Source organism: Branchiostoma lanceolatum, chromosome 2 (assembly GCF_035083965.1).
Source record: "Branchiostoma lanceolatum isolate klBraLanc5 chromosome 2, klBraLanc5.hap2, whole genome shotgun sequence".
Taxonomy (NCBI): Eukaryota; Metazoa; Chordata; class Leptocardii; order Amphioxiformes; family Branchiostomatidae; genus Branchiostoma; species Branchiostoma lanceolatum.
In genome coordinates this window covers 21,429,679-21,453,476 of record NC_089723.1, presented here as the reverse complement: position 1 = coordinate 21,453,476, position 23,798 = coordinate 21,429,679, and the positions used below count along the sequence as shown (strand labels likewise).

Here is a 23,798-nt window from a genome sequence, read left to right as displayed (position 1 = left end):
AGTTTTGTGTGTGTGTGTGCTGAAGATTTTTAAATAGGAAAAGTATGAAAGGGGCCAAACCATGGAAAAATGGATGAGTGATACACAGTTAAATGACCTTTTCCTGTATCTGTCTTCACAAGGTGTGGTCTGGTGTATGTAAAGGGGTACATCTACGCTATTGGTGGTGATGACGGTGCTGGAACAGCAGAGAGGTACGACCCCAGCCATGATAGGTGGACACCCTTACCACCAATCCCTCGCCCCATGTCGTCAAAACTTTGTGCTGTAGCTTTTGATGATAGCATCTATGTCATAAGTAGGAAAGGCTGCTACTGCTTCAGTACCACAGAGAACACGTGGAACATGATAGCGGACATGATTACACCGCCTCTGCGTCCTCAGGCCATCTCATATGGAGGGAGCATCTACTGTATAGACTGTGACAAAGAAGAAAATGGATATTTGAATAATGTAGAGGTGTACAACCCTACAAAAGGAGAGTGGAAGTTGTCAGGGAATGGCTCTTTTCCCTTCGAGTTCGACATAGCAACCCTGGTGAAATATGGAGAGACTATGTACCTCATCACTGGACACAACTATGATCAATATCAGTATACCAATCCGGAATTGGAGATAATCAGTTACCAGTACGAACCTGAGACAGACTCTTGGTTGTATCCAGACGACAGCGACAGCCGAGTTCCCCCCTTGTCACAGTGGATGGGATCTGAAAGGATCGATTGCCTGACAGCAAGGATGATGCCAATGTGCCTTATGGATTCAAATGCATACAAGGACCTGGAGGTACCTTGTTATGATGAAGAGGATAGCGTCGCCAGTTTCTCAGAGTCACCTGGAAGTGGAGTCTCAGATAACAGTGACAGTGACCTGTCGGACCGAGAAGACAACTCTGATGAAGACAGAGAGAGTGGAAGTTTTGATGGGGACATCTGACATGCTAGAACATGGTGAAAGATTCTGTATCAACGTTGAATTGCAAATTGCCATCCCGAAAATTTGACTCACCCAAATGTTTGACTGATCATCTTTAGCCCTTGTCATGTGATGGTGGAAGATTTTTCGTAAAGTTATTGTGGAATATGTTTTATAAACTGATTGTGGAAGATATTTCGTAAACTGCTTGGGTCGCCAATTAGAAGATATTGAAACAGAATGAGAGACGTTTTGAAAAAAAGACCTTTCTCTTTAATGCTATAAGATAAGATATTGCTACTACTGTTTTTCTCGAGATTCCGTTAGTTACCAAAAAAACCTGGACAGGTGTGAAACGTCTTAGCACTGATCACTCTAAAATTTGGACAGACATTGAGTCTATCGTAAAGAAAAAAGTCCAATCAACATTAAGCCTCGTATTTCAGATTGTACATGACTAAAACCAATTATTTGTGTTGTATATCTTTGCAATACTTATTCCTCTTTTCTGTAATTGCAGACGACCAAGGGGTTGTTCATTTGCATTCTGAAGAAAACAGTCGTAATCAACGACTTTACTAAGCACGCTGAAACAAACGTTTAGCTCTGTTGTCTATGCTAAGTCTTTTAGGCTTGTGCATTACACAGGGTTGGCAATCTCTTCATTGCCAAGTTCGGTACCTAGTTAACACTTGTATTTACTTTTACTTCATATACAGTAATGTAGACAAAGTTGTATTGTTGTTACCTAGTAGCAAATAGTGGATTTCGCGAGAGTTTGGGAGTTTTTAACATACATGTGTACACCTCGTTGACCTTAACAATGACAGTATGTTGTCAATGCTCCTAATTGACATCCCTACAAATGGATTGTTCTTAAATTATGCAAAATTATTTCTGCTGTTCTTTTTGTTAACCCTCAGACGTATAAGAATCAAGTCAGAGAACACAGAATGACGGTTTTGGTCTATCATCTCTGATCATCATTTTTTTTAAAGAAAAACAGACCTTGATTATTATCTAGTTTAGTTAACAGACCCTACATCAACGACATATACATGTAAGCAATCAATAGGTTTTTTTTATTTGTATTGCAAAGATCTGTAAGTATCCTTAGGTGAAGATGATTATCTCCATGAAAAATGGAGATATTGTTTTTAGTGTGTTTGTGTGTGTGTGTGTGTGTTTGTGTTTGTGTTTCCGGACTATTGTAGTCATCATAACTCAAGAACCTCAGGATGGATTACGATGATATTTGATATGTTGGCAGGTGTTGTGAAGCCGAAATTCAAGGTCAATTTTGGGCCCCCTGGTATGTGACCTTGGTACTGCATCAGAAATTCCATTTTTGTATCTCTTGACCTGGACGTGCTATGGTCTTGATTTTTTGGTGGCAGATAGCTTGTGGTGTAATAAAGACGTGGTGTGGGTTTGGGCCCCCTAGCAACTTGCTCTGGAACTGCAGGGGAGTTATCGTAAAAATCTTCTAAGGAGAATAACTGAACAAAGGAACGATGGGTTTCCATGATATTTAGTATACAGGTAGCTTAGACAGAGATGTACACGATGAAGTGCAAATTATGTTAATTAGGACTTCATTTGCATATCTAATAAGGTTAATCTATATTTGCAGTGTTTTCCATTATCAGACTCAAATACATGTAACGTATGTAGTTTATGGAAAGTGAATCATCAACAGATACCAATTATGCAAATAAATTCATAATTTGCATAATTAATGCAAAACACCATCTCTCATCTAATTGGAAAATTATAGGACTGTCAATATGATACTTAGTATGCAGGTAGCTTAGACAGAGATATACATAATGTAGTGCAAATTGTTCTAATTGTGACTTAATTTGCATAGCTAATGAGGAAAATCTATATTTGCAGTGTTTTCCATTATCAGACTCAAATACATGTAGCATATGTAGTTTATGGAAAGTGGAGCATCAACAGATACCAATTATGCAAATTAATTCCTAATTTGCATAATTAATGCAAAAACACCATAATTCATCTAATTGGAAAATTGCAGGACTGTCGATATTGCAACATGTGTAAGTTAGATTAAGGTGTTTATGACCAAGCATATATTATGCAAATGTGTAAGTCATTTGCATGAATAGAATTGTTCATGGAGATATGAGGTCGTGGAACTCTTGTTGTGAATGTTTTGTAGTTGCACTTTTACTTCAGTTAACCCGAAGTAGTAGTTTGTTTTTTATAACGCAAGTATAGAAGTGAAGTGAATTGTCAGCAAAATGTAGCGTAGGTTCACTGTATCCTGTCCCATTGACAAGTGTTAGCATAGATCTTTTTGTGACATGTTTAAATCGAAGTATCATAACAGAAGGAATTAGAGTCTTGTATCTGTCAGTATGCTTTAGAACGCTTAAAATGATAATCATGCATGTTTTAGTTCCACTTTTACACGACTTAATACTAGGATATAGGCACTTTGAACTGTCCTTAAGATGTGCAAACGTTGCTTAGGTTCACTGCATCCTCGCTCATTAGCTGTTCTTTGCATAGATTAGAACTTACTTAACGTTACAGTTGAATAATATAGTAAGAGTAGAATAGCAGTACAAAGTACGGCTTAGCATTCAATAGTCGAAAGGTGGATTGGCATTTATTAAAGATTTATTCAATAAATGAATGTACATTACACGTGGAATCACCTTTCACATTTAAGATGTCACACTAGGGTTAACCATTAGATAACAAAGGAGTGCCCTAGTACGAGAAGGTTCGAGTTAATACTAACTTTATTACTAAAGGTATTACTTGCAGTTTACTATTCTAACATTCTTTTAGATTAAAGACCATTGCCAACCTCATAATTATTTAGTCTGAGATCTTTTTGGTAGTGCGTGAACTATCTAATTTGTAGAACCTATGGATTAAGACATCAAGCAATCAAGGCATGTCAATTAGGTTTAGTATCAAGGCTAAAGGTTTGGGAAAATTAACAGTAAGTATTTATCTACTTTCGACATCATTCATATGTATGCATCACATCAACGACATATATCGTAGCATATGTGGGTAATAAGGTGTGGAAAGAGTTCATAGGTCAAAGTTGATAGCACATGAGAGGTCGCTTCATGCACGTCCAAGCGTATAGACCTTTGTCTCTTCCACCTTGGCTCCTAAACATTGTCAAATATGAAAACAACAAACTTTGAACACTCAAATGAGGTTCTTCGTGAACTTAACACTATGAGGGAGCGGACAGAGCTGACAGACGTGATTCTGGAGGTGGGAGGGAGAAGGTAAGCTGGAATAAATTATGGGGGAGGGGGACATAACTATCGCACACTTTTTCTACGCTGATAAAAAACGGTCGCGAACTAGTGGTGTGCCCGAAGTTATCTCCTTAAATTATTGGTAGTTAGCCTATCAGAACTGTCAAACCTTGAGTAATACTCGAGATGATTGGAAAACCCAGGACCCTTCACCAAAATATTCGATAATACTAATAGCATTGAATGAAATGGTACCTTCTTGCTCAGTTTTCCCTGCCATCGCGCCGTCCTGGCATCGTGCAGTCCCTACTTCCGTACCATGTTCACCAGCGGCTACGCAGAGGCCAAACAGGAAAGGATCAGCATCCAGGATGTGAGTGAGGTAGCCATGGCAACCATTCTGGACTACGCCTATACCGGCTGCCTGCAGACGGAGCCAGACCAGGTCCAGGCTGTGATGTCTGCTGCCAAACTCCTACAGGCAAGTCGGATATTGTTACAAAATCTATAGATGTGTGCCGCCATGATAATTTGATTATAGAGATGCCATTTTTAGGCTCCTTATATTAGTCAGTCATTGATCCTTGATAAGGACACGCAAATAAGGAGGTTCACGATTCTAAGTACGCATACATAGTGAAATGCTTTGTGGGCAATATGTTAAAGGTGAAGTGCCCTGAGACATCAACAAAATACGTCTGCATATTGTTATGCAAATCAATCTATTGGATCTAGATATGAACAAAGCATAATCGAGAACTGTATGCAAGTCAGGGGCCTTTACTTTAGTACCTTCAACCGTATTCATCCATACTAGTACTTAAAGCCAAGAAGGTCCTTATAGCACAATTTTGGGGGTTACAATATTAAGATCTGTACTGTTGAGAAGCACACTGCTCCCTCCCCCCCCTCCCCATAGGTGTAATAGATTGATAATTGCAGAGTGGCCTGTAATATACCCATGTTTGTTGCATTTAGATGAGTTTTGTAGACCTTAAAGCAGCAGAATACATGAAGGACCATCTGGATGTAACCAACTGCGCAGATGTGTTGATGTATGCTGACATGCTTGGGGACTGTGGTCTAATAGAAGCCAGTGGGAAGTACATTGCAATCAGGTCAATCTGATAGATGTTACTTACATTATAAGACAAATTATATTGCCGAGGATGTTCCCATCAATAATTTTGTCGGGTAGTACTATTGACAGGAGTCTCCTTTTGTTAAGATTTTTTGGTTATATCTATCGACAAAATGTTCCTGGAAATAAAGTTTTTTTTTTCACTATCAAGAGGACATCCATGGACCGGTCAGCACTAACCCTAACGCCTTATATTACTCTAAGTATGATCATGTAATATGGTTCAGAAAAGACATTCCTGAGCAAGGCTAATTGACTATTTAAAGGATTTTTAGAATAAGGATCCATCCCTACCTAGATTAAAACCCAGGTCTCCAAATTGGCCGACGTGAGCTATTACAGCATATCATCGATTGGAATTTAATGATTCATTCCAATACCTGTGCACTCAACAATAACAATAACACATTAATTCACACTATTGACAGGAATATATAATGGTCATGGCGAAATTATATTTATTTGTCTGTTTTTATCAGCACTTACTTTTTAAAAATGCATTAACAATGTGTATACCTTATTATGTTTGAATCAACCCATTTAACTTGTACATGTAACTTTCTCAGTTTCGACCAGGTGGCTCTACAACCATCCTTTTTCCAGTTGTCTCTGCCCCTGCTCCAGTCACTGCTCAACAGGGAGGATTTAATGACCCAATCAGAAGACAACGTTGTGCAAGCTGCTCTAAGATGGATTGAATTTGACCAGAAAGAACGCTTGCAACACCTTCATGTCCTTTGCGCATGCTTCCGCCATTCCTTCATTAGTTCAAGCCAACTTGTTGATGTCGAGAGTAAGTGCCTGTCAACAGACTGCAAGTTGGTTTATAGTGACAGCACAACGCAGCGTCTGGGACAGACGCGAAAGGAAATGCAGATTTTCCCAAGACTAGTAAGACAAGGTTTCAAGGCTTCGGAACATGGTTTCATGCACGCACGCAGGCTGTGTGCACCTTGCTATGACCCTTCCACAGGTGGAGTATACGCAATCAATATGCCTCGCTGTCTACGTTCGGATACATGTAGCTTCTCTGTGACAGCCACTCCTGATGATGAGTTGTACCTGGCAGCAGGTCTTGGAACCAGGATTGGTCAGGAGCCATTTTACAAGTACGACCACCTGTTGAACACATGGGAGTCAAGATGTCCGATGACTTCACGCAGAGTCGGGTATATCTTTCTCTTGCAAGCTTCTGCTTTCTGGCCTCATGGCATCTATTTAAAAACAAATATGCTTTAAGTCCTTTTAGGTAATGAGTTGCCTGAGTTCTTAAGATGTCTTAAGGAAAAAATGTACGGGTCAATGCCGCATGGATGAGTGATACACAGTTGGATACTCCACATGTAAGTTTATGTTTCTGTAAACATTTCCTGTATCTGTCTTCCCCAGGTGCGGTCTGGTGTATGTAAAGGGGTACATCTACGCCATTGGTGGCGATGACTGTAAGCAAACAGCAGAGAAGTACGACCCCTGCCATGATGAGTGGACGCCCATACCATCCATACCTGATTCCTTGTCCTCGAAACTTTGTGCTGTCGCTCTAAATGATAGCATATATGTCATAAGTAGGAAAGAATGCTACAGCTTCAGTACCACCGAGAACACGTGGGACAAGATTTCGGACATGATTAAACCACCTAAGCGTCCTCAGGCTGTCACTTATGGAGGAAACATCTACTGTAAAGACTGCGAGGATGACTCTGAATACTTTGGATCTATTGCTGTAGAGGTGTACAACCCTACAAAAGATGAGTGGAAGTTGTCAGGGAATATTTATTTTTCCTTCGACAAATCAACCCTGATGAAATATGAAGGGAGTATGTACCTCCTTGGATACGAGGATGATCACAACGAGTCGCTCATGTTGGACATGGAGGATGATACTATGTCCATTTACCAGTACCAGCCCAAGACAGGCTGTTGGCTTCTTCTGAAAGATATGGGAAGCCTGGTTCACCCAATGGCACATTGGTTGGAACCCGGGAGTAAGATAGATTGCCTGACAGCAAGAATGATCCCAACGTGCCTTGGAGATGCAGATGAATACGAGGAAATGGACGTACCTTCTGATGATGAAGAGCAGATCGACTTCCGTTCCTCAGAGTCATCCGGAAGTGGGGTCTCAGACAACAGTGACAGTGGCGGCCTATCGGACCAAGAGGACAGTGATGAGGACAATTCTGATGAAGAGAGACAGAGTGAAAGTAATAATGAAGACATCTGAGATACTAGAACATCATGCACACTTGGAATATGAACTGATCATGAATATTTCAGATACATGACCGAAACCATTACCTTGTGTTGTAGTCTCATAATTGCATGAAGATGCATTGAGCTTTGATGTGATATACTGCATTTACTTAAATTTTCATGAGTCTTGTTTTTAGTAATTTGTTACTAATACCTAAACATTATAACAAAACAGCCAAAATGTTTTTAATGATAGCCAATATGCTTAAACATACATTTTGAGGAAACCCAAGCAAAATTAGGGTCCGAAATATCGTATTTTGAAAGTCAATTTATTTAGTCATTTCTAAACATGATTAGTTCAAATCGTACTGTCACAATGTAGGGCAACGTCCATGATGCAAAAATATGACGTTATTGTGACTCGTGGCCAGAGTTTTTGTATGCTCGCGAAACTAAGGGGATCATCATACGGCACGATTTTGCGCGTTTAAAAATCCTTAAAGTGTGTAGTTAGTACGCAAATGTGCTAAACAATGTTGCATGTAGTAAACGTCACTACCATAAAGATTTCAGCATTTTTTTCATTTCCTTTTTCTGGCCCAATTATCACTGTGGTTTCCCAAGTTTATGATCAGTATAGCGTCAGTTGATTGATTTTAAGTATTATGTTCTTTGGTATTTAATGTTCTTAACATACATGTGTGCACCAAGTTTACTTAAACGAGGACAGTAAGTTCTTAATGCCTCTTACTGACATCCCTAAAAAGAATCGTTCCTAACATGTTATGCAAACATTTCTGATATTCTTTTTGTACATGTAAACCCCCAGATATAAGAATCAAGTCAGAGGACACCGAATGACTATTTTTGCCCATCATCTCTGATTATCCACTTTTTTTAAAAAGAGAACCAGGTCTAGATTATTATTTAGTTTTGCTAACGGGCCCAATATCAACGACTTGTAAGTCATCATTAGAAAACATTTTATTTCTTACTTGCCTTACAGATATCTGAAAGTGTCCTTTACAATACTTTAGAAATGATTCTGAACGTTTTGTAGCTTCAGCTTTACTTCACTTGACTCGGAGTTGTAGTTTGTTGTTTATAACGCAAGTTTAGAAGTCAATTAAATTGAATTGTCAGTAAAATGTAGCTTAGATTCACTGTATTCTGTTCCATTGGCAGCTGTTTGCATAGATTTTTTGTGATAGATTTAAATGAAAGTACAATAATGGAAGTATGGACCTTTAGAACACTGATAATGATAATTGTATATATTGTTTAGTCACTTTTACACGAATTAACAGAGTCAACGGTTTTTGTAACACAAGGAGATAAGAATTGCATTGAATTGTACATGTCATTAATATGTACAAAAGTAGCTGAGTTCACTGCACTGTAGCCTCCGTTGCAGGCTCTGAACCGGCTTTTTGTGGGGCTAAATAATACACTTTTTGCAGCCAGCCCGTAACTATCAGCCAACCCTGTAACTATCAGCCGGCTGATAGTTACAGGGTTGGCTGATAGTTACGGGCTGGCTACAAAAAGTGTATTATTTAGCCCCACAAAAAGCCGGTTCAGAGCCTGCAACGGAGGCTAACTGCACTGTATCCTGTTTCATTAGCAGTTATTTGCGTAGATTGGACTTAATTTAACATTGCAGTACAGTAGCAGAGTAACAGTGAAAAGTGTGACAAAGGTAGATTGCTATTTTGTGGAGACTTAAATGTTAATCATCTCGGATGTACTTTAACGTTACATCTGGAATCTAGATTTCAACCATTTATTAACAGAGTAAGCAATGGAAAGTTCAAGCTCTAACTAACCATACATTTAACTATTTTCAAGCAAATTTGTAACATTTTTGTATTAAAGATTTGGTTGTTGTTGAAGAATTTATCATATTTGTTGAACGTATTGGTTGACACAGCAATCAAGACGTGTTTAGTAGGTTTTGTTTCAAGGCTAGGATATTTGGGGAAGATAACTATTCATCTTTCTCGACATCATACATATATATGCATCGTATCAACAACATACATCGTGTCATATGGGGGTAATGAGGTTTTGGAAGACTTCATAGCTAAAAGTTTACAGCACAAGAGAGGCATCTGCCACGTCAAAACGTACCGACTTTTGCTTCTTCGATCTTGGCCCCTAAGACGTCGATAATTATGACCGCAAGAAACTTTGGACACCACAGTGAGGTTCGTGAACTTAACTCTATGAGGGAGTTACGTGGTTCTGGAGGTGGAAGGGAGAAGGTAAGCTGGAACAAGTTTGGGCAGGGGGCGGTTTGAACAACATCTATCGAAAAGTTCTTGTACAGAACATGATAGATTTCATTGTGAAAACCAAAAATTCCACAGATAATATTTAATAAAATTGCAATCTTGGCATGTCAAATATTTTTTTTCAAATCTATTCTATTATCTATCTGCGACGTGTCAAAAGTTGCATTTTAAATTGTATTTAACTGATCAGAACTGTCAAACCTCAATTGATACACGAGATTGAACAATCCCGAGGACCGACTCTACTACAAAAAAAAATACTTCAAAATGAAACCGTTTCTTCCTCCCAAGTTCTCCCTTCCATCGCGCCGCCCTGGCATCGTGTAGTCCCTACTACACCTAGTCATTTGCAATAACAACCAAATAAATTCACCGAGTGAGCGAAGCACCATATACACCGAGGGATAGGCGAGTCATTAACGCCTACCTGTCACCAACGTTATCATCATATATGATATCCAAACTGACCCATATAAGAGTAACGAATTCCTGTATGACGCATAAATCCTTTCATACTATATATCCTGTTACCAATGGTGACCTATGTGATTCCTCATTTGAGTTCTGAAGAAAGCAGGCAAAACTTATATGATTTCTTATCATGTTGTAACGAATTTTAGCTCTGTACTACTCAGACATCTGGGTCTGTGCATAAAAGAGGATTAGCAATCTGTTTATGGCTAAGTTTGGTTTTTCATTTGTACTGTTACTTCAGTTCATGTAGTGCAATTTTTTGTGCCAAATGCAACTTCTAATTTGTATTACACTATATGGAAAATCAGGTATCGAATTAGGTCAAAGTTAAAAAAAGAATTGCTTCTGTCTGAAACACAACTAGCAAAGCTAAGGAGCGACAGTTTCTTTACTTTTGGCCCTCAGGCAGTGTTAGATATGGACGTGACACACGAAGAACACTCTAACAATGTTCTGATAGAGCTGAACGAACTTAGAGAGCAGTCAGAGCTGACTGACGTGGTTCTGGAGGTGGAAGGGAGAAGGTAAGGTGCGGCAATGGGGGAGGGGGGCAGTGCGAGCTGGGGCGGCTACACACGTCGCCGTTTATAACATATTTTGTTGCTGTAATGTTAACTCCTGTGATGCTTTTTCACTCTGGACGACATTGTGGTACGTTCGATGTGTCTCGTGTTGGGCTCCGTGGTTGATTAACGACACTATTATAAAATATTGTGTAGTCAACTGTGCACTTAAATGATTTATGCCCAAGAATAAACCGTGTCTTCCCCCAAAGTTTCCCCTGCCATCGCGCCGTCCTGGCATCGTGCAGTCCCTACTTCCGTACCATGTTCACCAGCGGCTACGCGGAGGCCAAACAGGAAAGGATCAGCATCCAGGATGTGAGTGAGGTAGCCATGGCAACCATTCTGGACTACGCCTACACCGGCTGCCTTCAGATGGAGCCAGACCAGGTCCAGGCTGTGATGTCTGCAGCCAGACTACTACAGGTACCTCACTGCTGGTTAAGGTCTTTATACATGTGCAGCCATGACAACTTGATAATTGATAGAGATGCCATTTTTAGGCTCATTTCTATGTCCCTAATATGCAATAGTGCAACAATTATGGGGTATGCTAAGTTCTACCCCTGTCTACTCTTGATGGCAAATGTGCAGATGTTGGCACATCAACACACCAAATCCGTGTATGTTTTGGGGCACACTTTTGACAGATTAAACGAAGAGGGTCGATGGATGTCACTCCACCGTCATGATAAGAATATCGTGTGTAGTGCCTTTCCAAAGGTCACAACGTCGCGGCATGGTAATTATCGAACCTGGGTCCAACACTCAAACCATTTTGCCACCGTGACCAATTTCACTATTGCTAGCCATAGTTAACTGAGTGCAGAATGGTCTGTAATTGTAACCATGTTTGCTTCCAGATAGGTTTTGTATCCTGTAATGCAGCAGAATACATGAAGGCCCATCTGGACGTGTCCAACTGTGCAGATGTGTTGATGTATGCTGACATGCAGGGAGACTTTTCCCTAGTGGATGCCAGTGAGAAGTACATCGCATCCAGGTCAGTCCGGTAGCTAATACACACATTAAACGATAAATTGCAGGTATATAATGTATGATAGAGAAATCATCTAACAAACGTTAACATCAACTCTATGGTTCGCTCCCACCCATTTAATCATTAGTGCAATGATGCCAGCTCACCCTGGCAGGGCATGTTGTTTGTAGTGATAAAACTGATTCAGTGGTTACCCATTATTGACAATGACCGAAAGAGACACTGGTCTCACAGGGCCTGCATTAGTGTCTGCCATGAAGGACAAAAAATAACTTTATCTATTGTACCTCACCGGATGTAAGATGGTGGTGGTCTTTCTTTGACAAGTTCTAAACAGCATTTACTTAGACAGAATGCATTCACAATTTGTGTTCTTGCATATTTAAATTAACCCTCTGTAACTTTCTCAGGTTCAACCAGGTGGCTCTACAACCATCCTTTCTCCGCGTTTCTCTTCCCCATCTCAAGTCGTTGCTTGACAGGGATGATCTATGGACCAACTCAGAAGACGATGTTGTGCAAGCTGCTCTAAGATGGATCGATTTCAACCAAGAAGAGCGCTTGCAGCACTTTCCTGCCCTTTGCAACTTATTACGCCACTCCTTTATCAGCTCAAAACAGCAAGTTGAAATTGAAAGTAAGTTCCTGTCAACAGGCAGCAAGATAGTTTACAGCAAAAAGACGACACAGCGGCTGGGACAGGTACGAACTGAGATGCAAATTTTCCTACAAGGAGGTTTTTTGGAGGATGAACCTGAAAGATCTGTTCCTTGCTATGACCCCTCCACAGGTAGATCATATGCAATTGATACGCCTGACAACCTGGACAGCTTCTCTTTGACAGCCACTTCTGGAGATGAGCTGTACTTGGCAGGGGGCGATCTTACCAAGAGAGAGAGATGGATGAGTACGAAGACTTACAGGCAGAATAAGTTTTACCAGTACAATCCCCTGCTAAACACCTGGGAACCTAAATGTGAGATGATTGCACAGAGGATCGGGTAGGTATTTCTCCTTATATAGGATATAATGTCCTTGAGAAGAGGTACAGGAATTTATATGGCAGAGTAAGATGTAGAGAGTATCTACCTGTCTAATTATCACCAATTAATGGAAAGCTTGCTTTTCTGCAATATGAAGTGATACATTTCTATCTCTTGTACACAATACATGCAGGGTTTTTTCTAGAAAAATTGAATAAGAGGGAGCACACACAGGTGAGGGACCGAATTGCATGTGTTTATGGAAGAATCCATTGCTGAGTAAAGGCTGTATGCTGGATATTAAGCTAAAATCTGAATTTGACAAGGGGGTGCTGGGCTGAAACAAGAGGGTGCAGCGCCCCTCTTTCCTGATTTAGATAAACCCCTGATACATGTATTAGCTCTGACAGGAATTGCACAATTGCATTGCACTAACCATGTTGTGAAAGAACCCAAACAGTTGGTTAAAAAAATGCAAAACATAGTTCATGTTTTGATGTACCTATATTCCGCAGGTGTGGTCTGGTGTATCTAAAGGGGTACATCTATGCCATCGGTGGTGATGACACTAAAGGAGCAGTGGAGAGGTACGACCCCAGCCATGATGAGTGGACCTCCATACCACCCATCCCTCAGCCCATGTCCTTGGGACTTTCTGTTGTGACTCTTGATGACAGTATCTATGTCATAAGTAAGGAAGGCTGCTACTTCTTCAGTACCACAGAAAACAAGTAGAACAAGATAGCAGACATGCTTGAGCCACCATTGCGTCCTCAGGCCATTACCTATCAGGGAAGCATCTACTGTGTGGACTGCGACAAACACTGGGGAGACTCTTCCCCGACATATGTAGAGATGTACAACCCTGCAAACGGTGTGTGGAAGCAGTCAGGGAATGGCAAGTCTTTTCTCTTCCACACTGCAACCCTGATGGAACATGGAGGGACTCTGTACAAATGTACCTCCTCACTGTACTCATTGAAAATGATCGAGACCGCTATAACCTATGGGGATTACCTAAGCAGGCCATAACTTATGTCCACCAGTACCAGCCAGGAACAGACTCTTGGCTATTTGTAAAAGACAAGGGCAGACTGGTTCCCCCCTTAACGTGGTTAGGATCTGGATTTAGAACGGATTGCCTGGCAGCAAGAATGAGTCCAATTACCTGGGGTATTAGTGTGTATACGAACGAGGACATGACAGTAACTTCAGCCAGTGGTAACGACCTCTCAGACCAAGAGGACAATGATGAGGCCAACAATGACAATGACGGGGAGATTGGAAATGACAATGGTGACAATCTGAGGCAATAAAGACATAATGGAAGATAAAACTGATTGGGTCTGTCACAAAAGATTCGGTCATGAAAAAGAGCATATTAAAGGAGTCGTTTTTTCTCATGCTCTTGATATATTCTCAAAGTTACCAGAAATACTGGCCAGGTGTGAAACTTCTTGATATTGATGCCACAACTGGAAAGACATTAATCTAATGGACTTAAAGCCCTGTATTTCAGATTGTACATGACTGAAACCGTTAGCTTGTGTTGTATGTCTTAGCATTACATGAATCTGCATTAACATGTAACGTTACAGGAACCCTGGGTGTTCTATGTTTCATTAAATACTTGGAAATTTGCATACATTGTGTATTTAATAATTTGTTACCTGCTGTACAAGCCAGAGACCTGTACAATAGAAAACATGCTAACAACCAAAATTAAGTAATGATTACCCGGAATTCTGTACATACATTGATGAAGGGTAGAAATCCAGGTAGTAAGAAACGATACGATACGATACAAAAATAGTTACTCAAGCAACTGGATAAAATTTTGAAACAGACGTTTCAGACAGCATCCGCTTTCTGTACATACATTTTCAATTTTGAAAATTGCAACATTCTCCATATAGCTTAGCACACATATAATATCTAGGTTTGTTGTTTGTTATTAGGCCACGTTTTTCTTTCCATGAAATTCTATTTCATTCACATGTATCTGTATCTGCCCCAATAGATAACTGTACATGTATGATGCCAAGTAGGGTCAAAGATGTGAAAACACAATTCAAGTTTCAATACAGTCTAGTCTGTTAATTCCATTATAGCTAGCTTGAATCTCCTGGCGACCGTGTTTCCGTATTGAGCAATGAAATATTTGTGTGTTTCACACATAGTTACTGTAATCAGCATAACGCAGATGACGTTGAACGAAAAGCCTGTATACCGGTATTAGCTAGAGCTCTCAATCATAACATTAGCCTACCTAGTGTTACGAAAAAAAGGATCTTATTAAATTTTCGGTAGTATTTTGTCTGCCTGTAGTACATGGTTGAAGTAATAGTTTCCCTTTCGATTTGCTAACATTGAGAAAGTTCCAAAGTAACGTTACAAGTAAGTCCTGAAAATTAACATTACACTATATGAAGACTCAGGTATCAAGAAGGGCCAAAGGTTAAAGTTCGAGCAAAGATAGTTGCTTTTGTATAACACGAGGCTAGAGGAGCGACAGTTTCTTCACTTTTGGCCCCCTGGTAGTGGTAGATATGGATGTAACAAACAAAGCTCATTCTAACGATGTTCTGCGAGAGCTGAACGAACAGAGGAAGCGGGCTGAGCTGACTGACGTGGTTCTGGAGGTGGAAGGGAGAAGGTAAGATGGGGGAGGGGGGTGGAGCGGGCTAGATTATAGGGGGAGCTAAAAAAATGCGATACAACGTAATACAAATTCTCTCCCCCTTCACAAAACCAGAACCTATGGATTGATATTGGTCCTTTAGGCTCGGAACAGCAGGCTGACGATCATTACACTAACCCTTGGGGGTGCAGAAAACCCCAACTTTTTTGTACATAACATTGATGATTGAGTCTTTTATACAATACTAGTAGCCGTCCGGTGTCCTTCACACACAAATTCCACCATAAACTAAAATGATTTAGATTAAAGCCTCGCTCTGTCACTGTGGGGTCTAGGCGCAGGCACCATTCGTTACATTCCCCTAAAATCCCACCCAAAGAAGCCTAGACCAGATGGGGTCAATTATTGCTCATACTATAGGAGCTAACGGATTCCCGGGGTTTAAATTAAAGCCTTTTTGTTCTTTCCCTGTGCAGGGTTGCACGATGTAACACTATAGTAATCATTATAGTGTTACATTGCGCGATCCTTTTCCGCTCTGAATGACATCATGCTACGTTCTCATGTAATTATGTTGTAAAGGGATGAATGATACGTCATATTGCCTTGTCACCCAGGTCAATGTAATACCGAAGAATGAAACAGTACATTTGTATCTTCCTCCTCTACCCAGTTTCCCCTGCCATCGCGCCGTCCTGGCATCGTGCAGTCCCTACTTCCGTACCATGTTCACCAGCGGCTACGCGGAGGCCAAACAGGAAAGGATCAGCATCCAGGATGTGAGTGAGGTAGCCATGGCAACCATTCTGGACTACGCCTACACCGGCTGCCTTCAGACGGAGCCAGACCAGGTCCAGGCTGTGATGTCTGCAGCCAGATTTCTACAGGTATAACTATAAGGATACTGCTTCGAAGTCTTCATAACTGCACGCCTTGTTGTTTGTGTGTTTGTCTGAAGATAATATAAATTTAGGATGGATCCTTACTAGTCTTACTAGTATGATGTTTGGTAGTACACCTTGATACTGGTGTATATTGGGTAGTGTATGGGAAGAAAATAGAGCTCATACCGGGCCATTGAAAGTTTGTAAATATGATATCTCAGTTGCAGAATTAATGAGGAATATTATAATTCAATAATCTTAGATCACAGGAATTTCATACTTCCAGCATTTGAAAGGTAAGTAAAGGTGAACATAAGGGGTGGGTACCGGTACAAACAATTCAGGTCCGGTCCAGGTCCAGGTCCAGAGGGTCAGGTCCAGGTCCGGACCTGTACCTGTACCTGATTATAGTAATGTCGCAGTACATCATATTTTGGAGAGCGAGACACACGTAAAAGTCTCCAAACGTCATGTCTGGAACGATATAATTTCTTAGGTTTGCACTTTGTCTCAAAATTATAATTATACTCTTCTCGCCGTCTGTTTACTAATCCTTTAAGTGTTTCTAGGTATGATTCACAGCTAACGTCTTCGAAAACGAAGTTAAATCTGCTGTTTTGTATTTTCTTAGACCAGTTATGTGGCCGCCTGGTACTATGAATTTTCTAATCGGTCCATAGGCCGGTCCACTGATTATTTATGGACCGGTTTTTTTGGACCGGTCCATTAAGAAATACCGGTTTTGTACCGGTACACGGTACCGGTACCCACCCCTAGTGAACATTATTAGACATAAGCCTTGCAAATTAGGGCTGCAGCTGCATTACATGATTTATGTGGAAATGGTACAATATCCCTCTTTGCTAAGACAAGACTTCTCTACATAAATTATTTGGGTAGAGAGAGTGATATGATTTAAGCAAAGAAGAAATTATTTGCATGAAAATATCAACATCTATGATACGTCACTCTGAAAGGTCAACATCATTTGGCAAAGGTATGAGATCATGAATTTCTAGTTATAGAGGTGCCATTTCTAGGCTCATAACTATTGTTCTTAAGTCTAACACATGCACTATCACAACATTGGGTTATGTTACATGTACGTCATGTCTACCTAACAAACACCCTACTGCCCTGTGCTTCCCCATAGGTGTAATAAACTAAGTATATCCATGTTTGTCGCTTCTAGGTGGATTTTGTAGGTCGTGAGGCAGCAGTATACATGGAGGACCATCTTGACGTGTCCAACTGTACAGATGTGTTGATGTATGCTGACATGCTGGGGGACTTTGGTCTCGTGGAGGCCAGTGAGAGTTACGCTGCATCAAGGTGAGTCCAATAGCTGTGACACACATCAGACATTAAAAGATAAATTACACTCATTTAATTGTCTGTTTCTAACAGCTCTAACCTTAAAAAATGCATTCACAGTTAAAATGTTTTAGTCAACTGATTGAATTTGGACATTTAACTTTCTCAGGTTCAAACAGGTGGTACAACAACCATCCTTTCTCCAGTTGTCTCTGCCCCTTCTCCAGTCCATGCTCAACAGGGAAGATTTATTGACCAGCTCAGAAGATGACATTGTACAAGCTGCTCTAAGATGGATAGAATTTGACCAAGAAGAGCGTTGGCAACGTCTTCCTGCTCTCTGCAGATCCTTCCGCCATTCCTTCATCAGCCCTAATCAACTTCTGGAACTCGAGAGTAAGTGCTTGTCAACCAGCAGCAAGTTGGTTTATAGTGACAGCACAACTCAGCGCTTGGGACAGAAACAAACTGAAATGCAGATTTTCCTAAGAGACTATGATTCCCAGCGATTCCTTCCTTGCTGTGACCTTTCGACAAATGGAATATATACAATTGATATTCCTGACAACCTGGGCAGCTTCTCTGTGACAGCCACTCCTGATGATGAGCTGTACCTGGCAGGGGGCGTTAGCAACAGCAGGAATGGTCAGGAGGCTATCAGGCAGAGGGCATTATATCAGTACAACCACCTGTTAAACACCTGGGAACAAAGATGTGACATGATTGCACCCAGAGAAAGGTATGTCTTTGTCTTGCAAGCTTCTGCTTTCTTGCCTTGAGGCATTTGGAAAGGACGAGATTCTATGCTTTAAGATCTTCAAGATAGTGGACAAAAATGTTTCTATGTTTAGTTCTGAAGATGTCATAAGGGAAATTATGTAGCCCTTTCTTGTATCTGTCTTCCCCAGGTGTGGTCTGGTGTATCTAAGGGGGTACATCTATGCCATAGGTGGTGATGACACTAAAGGAGCAGTGGAGAGGTATGACCCTAGTCGTGATGTGTGGACCTCCATCCCACCCATCCCTCAACCCTTGTCTTCAGAGCTGTGTGCTGTGATCCTTGATGACTGTATATACGTCATTAGCAAGGAAGGCTGCTACTGCTTCAGTACCAAAGAGAACACGTGGAACAAAATAGCAGACATGCGGAAACAACCATTGCATCCTCAGGCCGTCACTTATCATGGAAGCATCTACTGTGTAGACTGTGACGGTAAAGAGGTAGGTCCTATCAGGACTTGGGTAGAGATATACAACCCTACTATAGGTAAGTGGACGCGGTCAGGCCATAGATCTCTTACCTTCTACAAAGCAACTCTGATGAAATATGGAGAGACTCTGTACCTTATCACTGTACTACGTCGCTTGTACCCATGGGAAATGAATACTAGTAGGCAGTCCGGAATTCTCGTTTTCCAGTTCAAAAATGAGACAGGCACTTGGCTGAATGTAAACGACAAGCGCTGGCTGGTTCCCCGCGTGGTAGATTGGTGGAGTTCCAGGCGAAGAACAGGGTGCCTGACGGTAAGGATGACCCCATTGTTCCTTGGGGATCAATGTACAAATGAGGATCTGTGGCTAACTTCTGATGAGGAAGAGGAGAGCCAAGGCTCAGATGGCAGTGACAGCGAGGACTATCTCTCATACCTATAGGACACTGATCGAGGACAATAATGACAATGGCAGGGAGATCGAGAGTAGAATTGACAATGGTGACATCTGGTTTAGTCTGGAATAGTTAGATCTTAAAACAGAGAAGGTTTTGAAAAATGTTCTCATCGCAATAAGCTATATCAACACAACACGCCACTCTTGATGCTCTCAATATATTCTCAAAATTACCCTAAATAAAGTCACCAGGCCCATGACACTGATAAACCTGTATTTGAAGAGATATTGAGAATTTAAACCCTTGTATGTCAGATTGTACACGATTGAAACCATTATCTTAAGTTGTAAGTAAGCAAATGCATGAAGCTGCATTAAGCTTTGATGCTCTATATTCCATTTAATTGAAAGTTTGCATGAATCTTATGTTTTGTAATTTGTTACCTGTACAATATAACAAAACATTTGAACAGCCAAAAGGTTTCTGATGATTGCCAGGAATACTTAGGTTCAAACCAGACGTGAAGACAGCATTTGTTGATTGATTTTATGTATTTTATCGGATACTACTACTACTTATACTAACGTTACTATTACTTCTAAGTACTACTACTGCTTCTACTGATGTTACTATTACTTTTACTACTACTGCTACTAAACAGTAATTTTAGTGGTTAATTTCTTTGTACTTTCTCTGCATGTGATTGGTCATTGGAGTTTTAAAGAAGAACAGAAAAACTTTGATGAGCTTACTTAGAGCATTAGGGCACAAATTTCATCTCTGCTAAGTATTTTAGCTTTTTACACTTAAGAGGATTAGTAATCTCTTAAGCACAATTCACGTTTGGTATGTAGTTGACACTTTTATTTGCACTCACTCTGTAACTTCAGTTCATGTTGTGCACAGTTATCTAACCACAATGACATTAAAGGCTTTTTGTGCCAAATGCACAGTAGTTCCATTACTTACGTTAAGATGCTGTTGTTTTTATCTTTGCACCAAATTTATACTTTCAAGTATGTAGATGGTAGCATCCTCCTTATCGCACGTGGAATCTCTAGCCTTAGTTATAGTCAACTTATACGCTACTGTCTACTTTCGAAGGCTGTATTAAAGTATGAAGATGGTAGCGTCCACCTTATTGCACGTGGAGTTTCTAGCCTTAGTTATAGTCAACTTATACGCTACTGTCTTCTTTCGAAGGCTGTTTTAAAGGCTTCTAAACACACATATAGTCTCTAGCCTTAGATACTCTAAATAGTCTACATTCAAAGGCCGTTCTATGTACCTGCATCTGCCCGATAGATAGATATTATACATTGTATAAGATATATGATGCCAAGTAGGGCCAAACCACATTCATTTAAGTTTCCATTCGCTAATTTGCTTCATGCTTAATGTCACACTCATTCATCAGCTTACGAACAAAGAGATTTAGTGAATGAATGAATGAACTTTATTGCTCCACAATTGTACATGGCACAATGTATGGCAAGGATGACAATGCAATCAATACAATGGGTACTAAACTAGTCTATTCAATTCTGAAAACTATAATCACAAGAATGTATGGACGTAAATGGCGTAATGATATAATATACTAGTATGTTAAACGTTTCGGTCTGTTAAAATACATTCTCTCTTTTGTGAAGCGCTAAATATGTATTGGCCTAAGTACGTAGATATGGTGTCGGGACATGACATAAGTAGATTGAACATATCTATGTTTGCCTTAGGCAAGGGTTTACTGGATTTACATGAGATCATATCCATTAATTTTCGTCTATCTACAGTATATGCGGGGCATGTCATTAAGAAATGATATTCATCTTCAATGCTATTTTGACATGAAGGATATAGTCTCTGGTTGGCTGGTATATTATGGTATCGGCCTTTTTCTATTTCTTAACAGTGAGAACTGATTCTTAATTTGGTTATGTTAACTATAAAGGATTTATTACGAATTGATGAAAGGTAGTTTTCCAACGTGAAGTCAGTTTTGACTTGTGAATAGGTTTTAGTTTACTGCTGCTCCTAATTTCTTGTCGCCAACCAGAGAGAAATATATCCTTTAAACGTTCTTTGAATATGTTACCAAAATGTTTAGCATCAACCGCAGGTTTTAGCCATATATTTCGGAAACCATGCCTGCACAGAATATCTTGAACATGAACAATCCAGTCTAATTCTTGTTCTACTGCAGCATCATACGCTTTCTTGACAATTCTATCATTGGGTAAGTTATGTAGTCTAAGCCAGTATTTGATAAGTTGTGTTTGGGTGTCAATATACAATGGAAACATTCCTAGTTCGCCTCTTATTGCGGCGTTTACAGAACTCCTTGGGACACAAAGTAGCATTTTGCAGTAGTTGAGAAGAACATATTCCAAGTCGGGTATCTCATAGGACGTTGTAGGTTGCTCTAATAAGACATTTCGATTAGATAACATCTTTTAGTTGTATAGAACATGTAACTTGTAGAATGGTCGGTATCTGTATACCCGGTATAGCCGCCCTTCGGCGTAGCACACCAGCTTCGCAGACACGCGGAGCGACAGCAGCTGATTCAACTGATAAACAGATTCAACCACCTTTGCATCCTCAGGCCGTCACGTATCGGGGACGCATCTACGTACTGTGTAGACTGTCACAAAGACTGGGGAGACTCTTCATCAACTTGTGTAGAGGTGTTACAGTCCTACAAAAGGTGAGTGGACGTGGTCAGGTAATAGATCTTTTACCTTTGACAAAGCAACCCTGATGAAATATGGGGAGACTCTGTACCTTCTCACTGTACTACACCGCTGGTACCTATTGGAAATAGAGAGGCAGTCCACGGTTCACATTTTCCAGTACCAACCAGAGACAGGATCTTGGCTGTATCTAAAAGACAAGGGCAGGCTTGTTCCCCACATGTTAGACTGGTGGGCCTTCAGGAATAGGACAGATTGCTTGACAGCAAGGATGGTCCCAATGTGCCTTGGGAATCGATGTCAAGACGGGGACCTGGAGACATATTCTGATCAAGGAGAGGAGAGCCAGGGCACTTTCTCAGGTCACCTGGAGCCATGTTCTGATTATGGAGAGGAGAACTATGATGTAGTATTCAGGTCGGTCCCACCAAATATGGGGGGAATGCACATCGGACATCTGGGACGAGTTAAACCTCCGGCCATGCGGTCCGGAGTCAGTCTAAAAGTTCATCTGCGTGTGTGCGCCTGCATCTCTCCTAGCCTTGTTATTACCACATAACAATGACACTTTCTCAGATCCATATGGAAGCGGATACTTAGATGATTGTGACAGGAAGGATGACTTCTCAGACCAAGAGACAGTGATGAGGGCAACACTGACAATGACTGGGAGAATGGAAGTGACCATGGTGACATCGTAGACACTAATTAAGGCATCACTGAAGATAGAATTGACCGAGTCACCAATTATATGGTCCTGAAAAAGAGCAAAAGAGATGATTTAGAACACTCTTCCATTGCAATAAGCTAAATCGACTCAAACCTCATGCTCATGACACATTCTCAAAGATACCAGACATACTGACTTGGGGTGAAACGTCTTGACACAGATCCCTCAACATTTGGAAAGACATTAATCTAATGAACTTAAAGCCATGTATTTCAGACTGTACATGGCAGAAACTGTTAGCTTGTGTTGTATGTCTCAGCATTACATGAAAGCATATTAACATTGAAGCGAGGTGTTCAATGTTTTATTTACTTGGAAATGTGCATAAATTTTATATTTAGTAATTTGTCACATGTTAACAACTAAAATCAAGTGATAATTATCCGGACTTCTGTACAAATGTTTACACTTTCAAATTTGAAAATGGCAACGTTCTCCTTAAAACTAAGTACACATGTAACGTTAACCTCTAATTTTATTGTTTGTTATGCCACGTTAATCTTCCCATAAACTTCTATGTCATGTACATGTATCTGGATATGTCCCAATAGATAGATGTATGAGGGCAAGTAGGGTCAAATATGTGAACATACCTTAATTCAAGTTTCAATACAGTCTCGTTTATTCATTTCATTCAGATGTAGATTCATTACAATCAATTCATTACACTCGATTCCCATGTATTTCCATGTACATGTTTGTCTGCAATTAGCCTTTGGGCCATAACTTGCAATTAAGTTATTTGTTAATTTAATTTGTACTATCAATTCTTTTTTTCAGATTTATCACAATCAATTCCATTATAGCTTAGCTTGAATCCCCTAACGACCATATGTGGGGATTAAGCAATGGCAACTTCTTGTGTTCCACACGGGTTCACTGTAACCCAACATAGCGCAGATGACGTTAAATGAGAAGGCTGTATACCAGTGATTAGCTAGAGCTCCATGTTACACTCTCATTCATTAGATTCAATGTTACGAACAAAGGTATTTGATTGAATGGTCAGTAGTAGTATTTTTGCATGTAGTGCACGTATAATCCTTGGAATACAGGCGGCAAAGAGGGGACATGACCCAAGTCTTCAAAATCCTAAAAGGTCTTGAG

The 23,798-nt window shown here is 40.3% G+C and overlaps 2 protein-coding genes and 1 long non-coding RNA gene across 6 annotated transcripts in view; all 3 read left to right on the top strand.

Annotated features, from left to right (window-relative positions):
- Window positions 1-13,768, top strand: part of LOC136427896 (kelch repeat and BTB domain-containing protein 8-like) — a 40,811-nt gene extending 27,043 nt beyond the window's left edge. The window contains exons 2-6 of one of the 4 annotated variants that reach the window (XM_066417116.1): window positions 11,050-11,263; window positions 11,701-11,840; window positions 12,248-12,474; window positions 12,628-12,838; window positions 13,336-13,768. In XM_066417116.1, the coding sequence (XP_066273213.1) occupies window positions 11,050-11,263; window positions 11,701-11,840; window positions 12,248-12,474; window positions 12,628-12,838; window positions 13,336-13,555 (1,012 nt within the window). In that variant the 3' untranslated portion in view covers window positions 13,556-13,768. Of the gene's footprint in view, window positions 1-122; window positions 3,765-10,651; window positions 10,799-11,049; window positions 11,264-11,700; window positions 11,841-12,247; window positions 12,839-13,335 lie in introns of those variants that run through there. The other 3 variants (XM_066417115.1, XM_066417114.1, XM_066417113.1) reach the window with 3 other exon arrangements.
- Window positions 13,769-13,783: 15 nt separating this feature from the next.
- On the top strand, window positions 13,784-15,134 carry LOC136427900 (uncharacterized). The gene is made up of 2 exons (XR_010754534.1): window positions 13,784-14,495; window positions 14,634-15,134. It is a non-coding gene; the product is annotated as an uncharacterized lncRNA (long non-coding RNA).
- A 144-nt stretch (window positions 15,135-15,278) lies between these two features.
- LOC136427898 (kelch repeat and BTB domain-containing protein 8-like) lies at window positions 15,279-21,260 on the top strand. The gene is made up of 5 exons (XM_066417121.1): window positions 15,279-15,476; window positions 16,135-16,348; window positions 17,538-17,677; window positions 17,829-18,398; window positions 18,568-21,260. Exons 1-5 carry the CDS (start codon window positions 15,370-15,372, stop codon window positions 19,310-19,312), a joined length of 1,776 nt encoding a protein of 591 aa, XP_066273218.1. The 5' UTR covers window positions 15,279-15,369; the 3' UTR covers window positions 19,313-21,260.
- The last annotated feature ends 2,538 nt before the right edge of the window (window positions 21,261-23,798 follow it).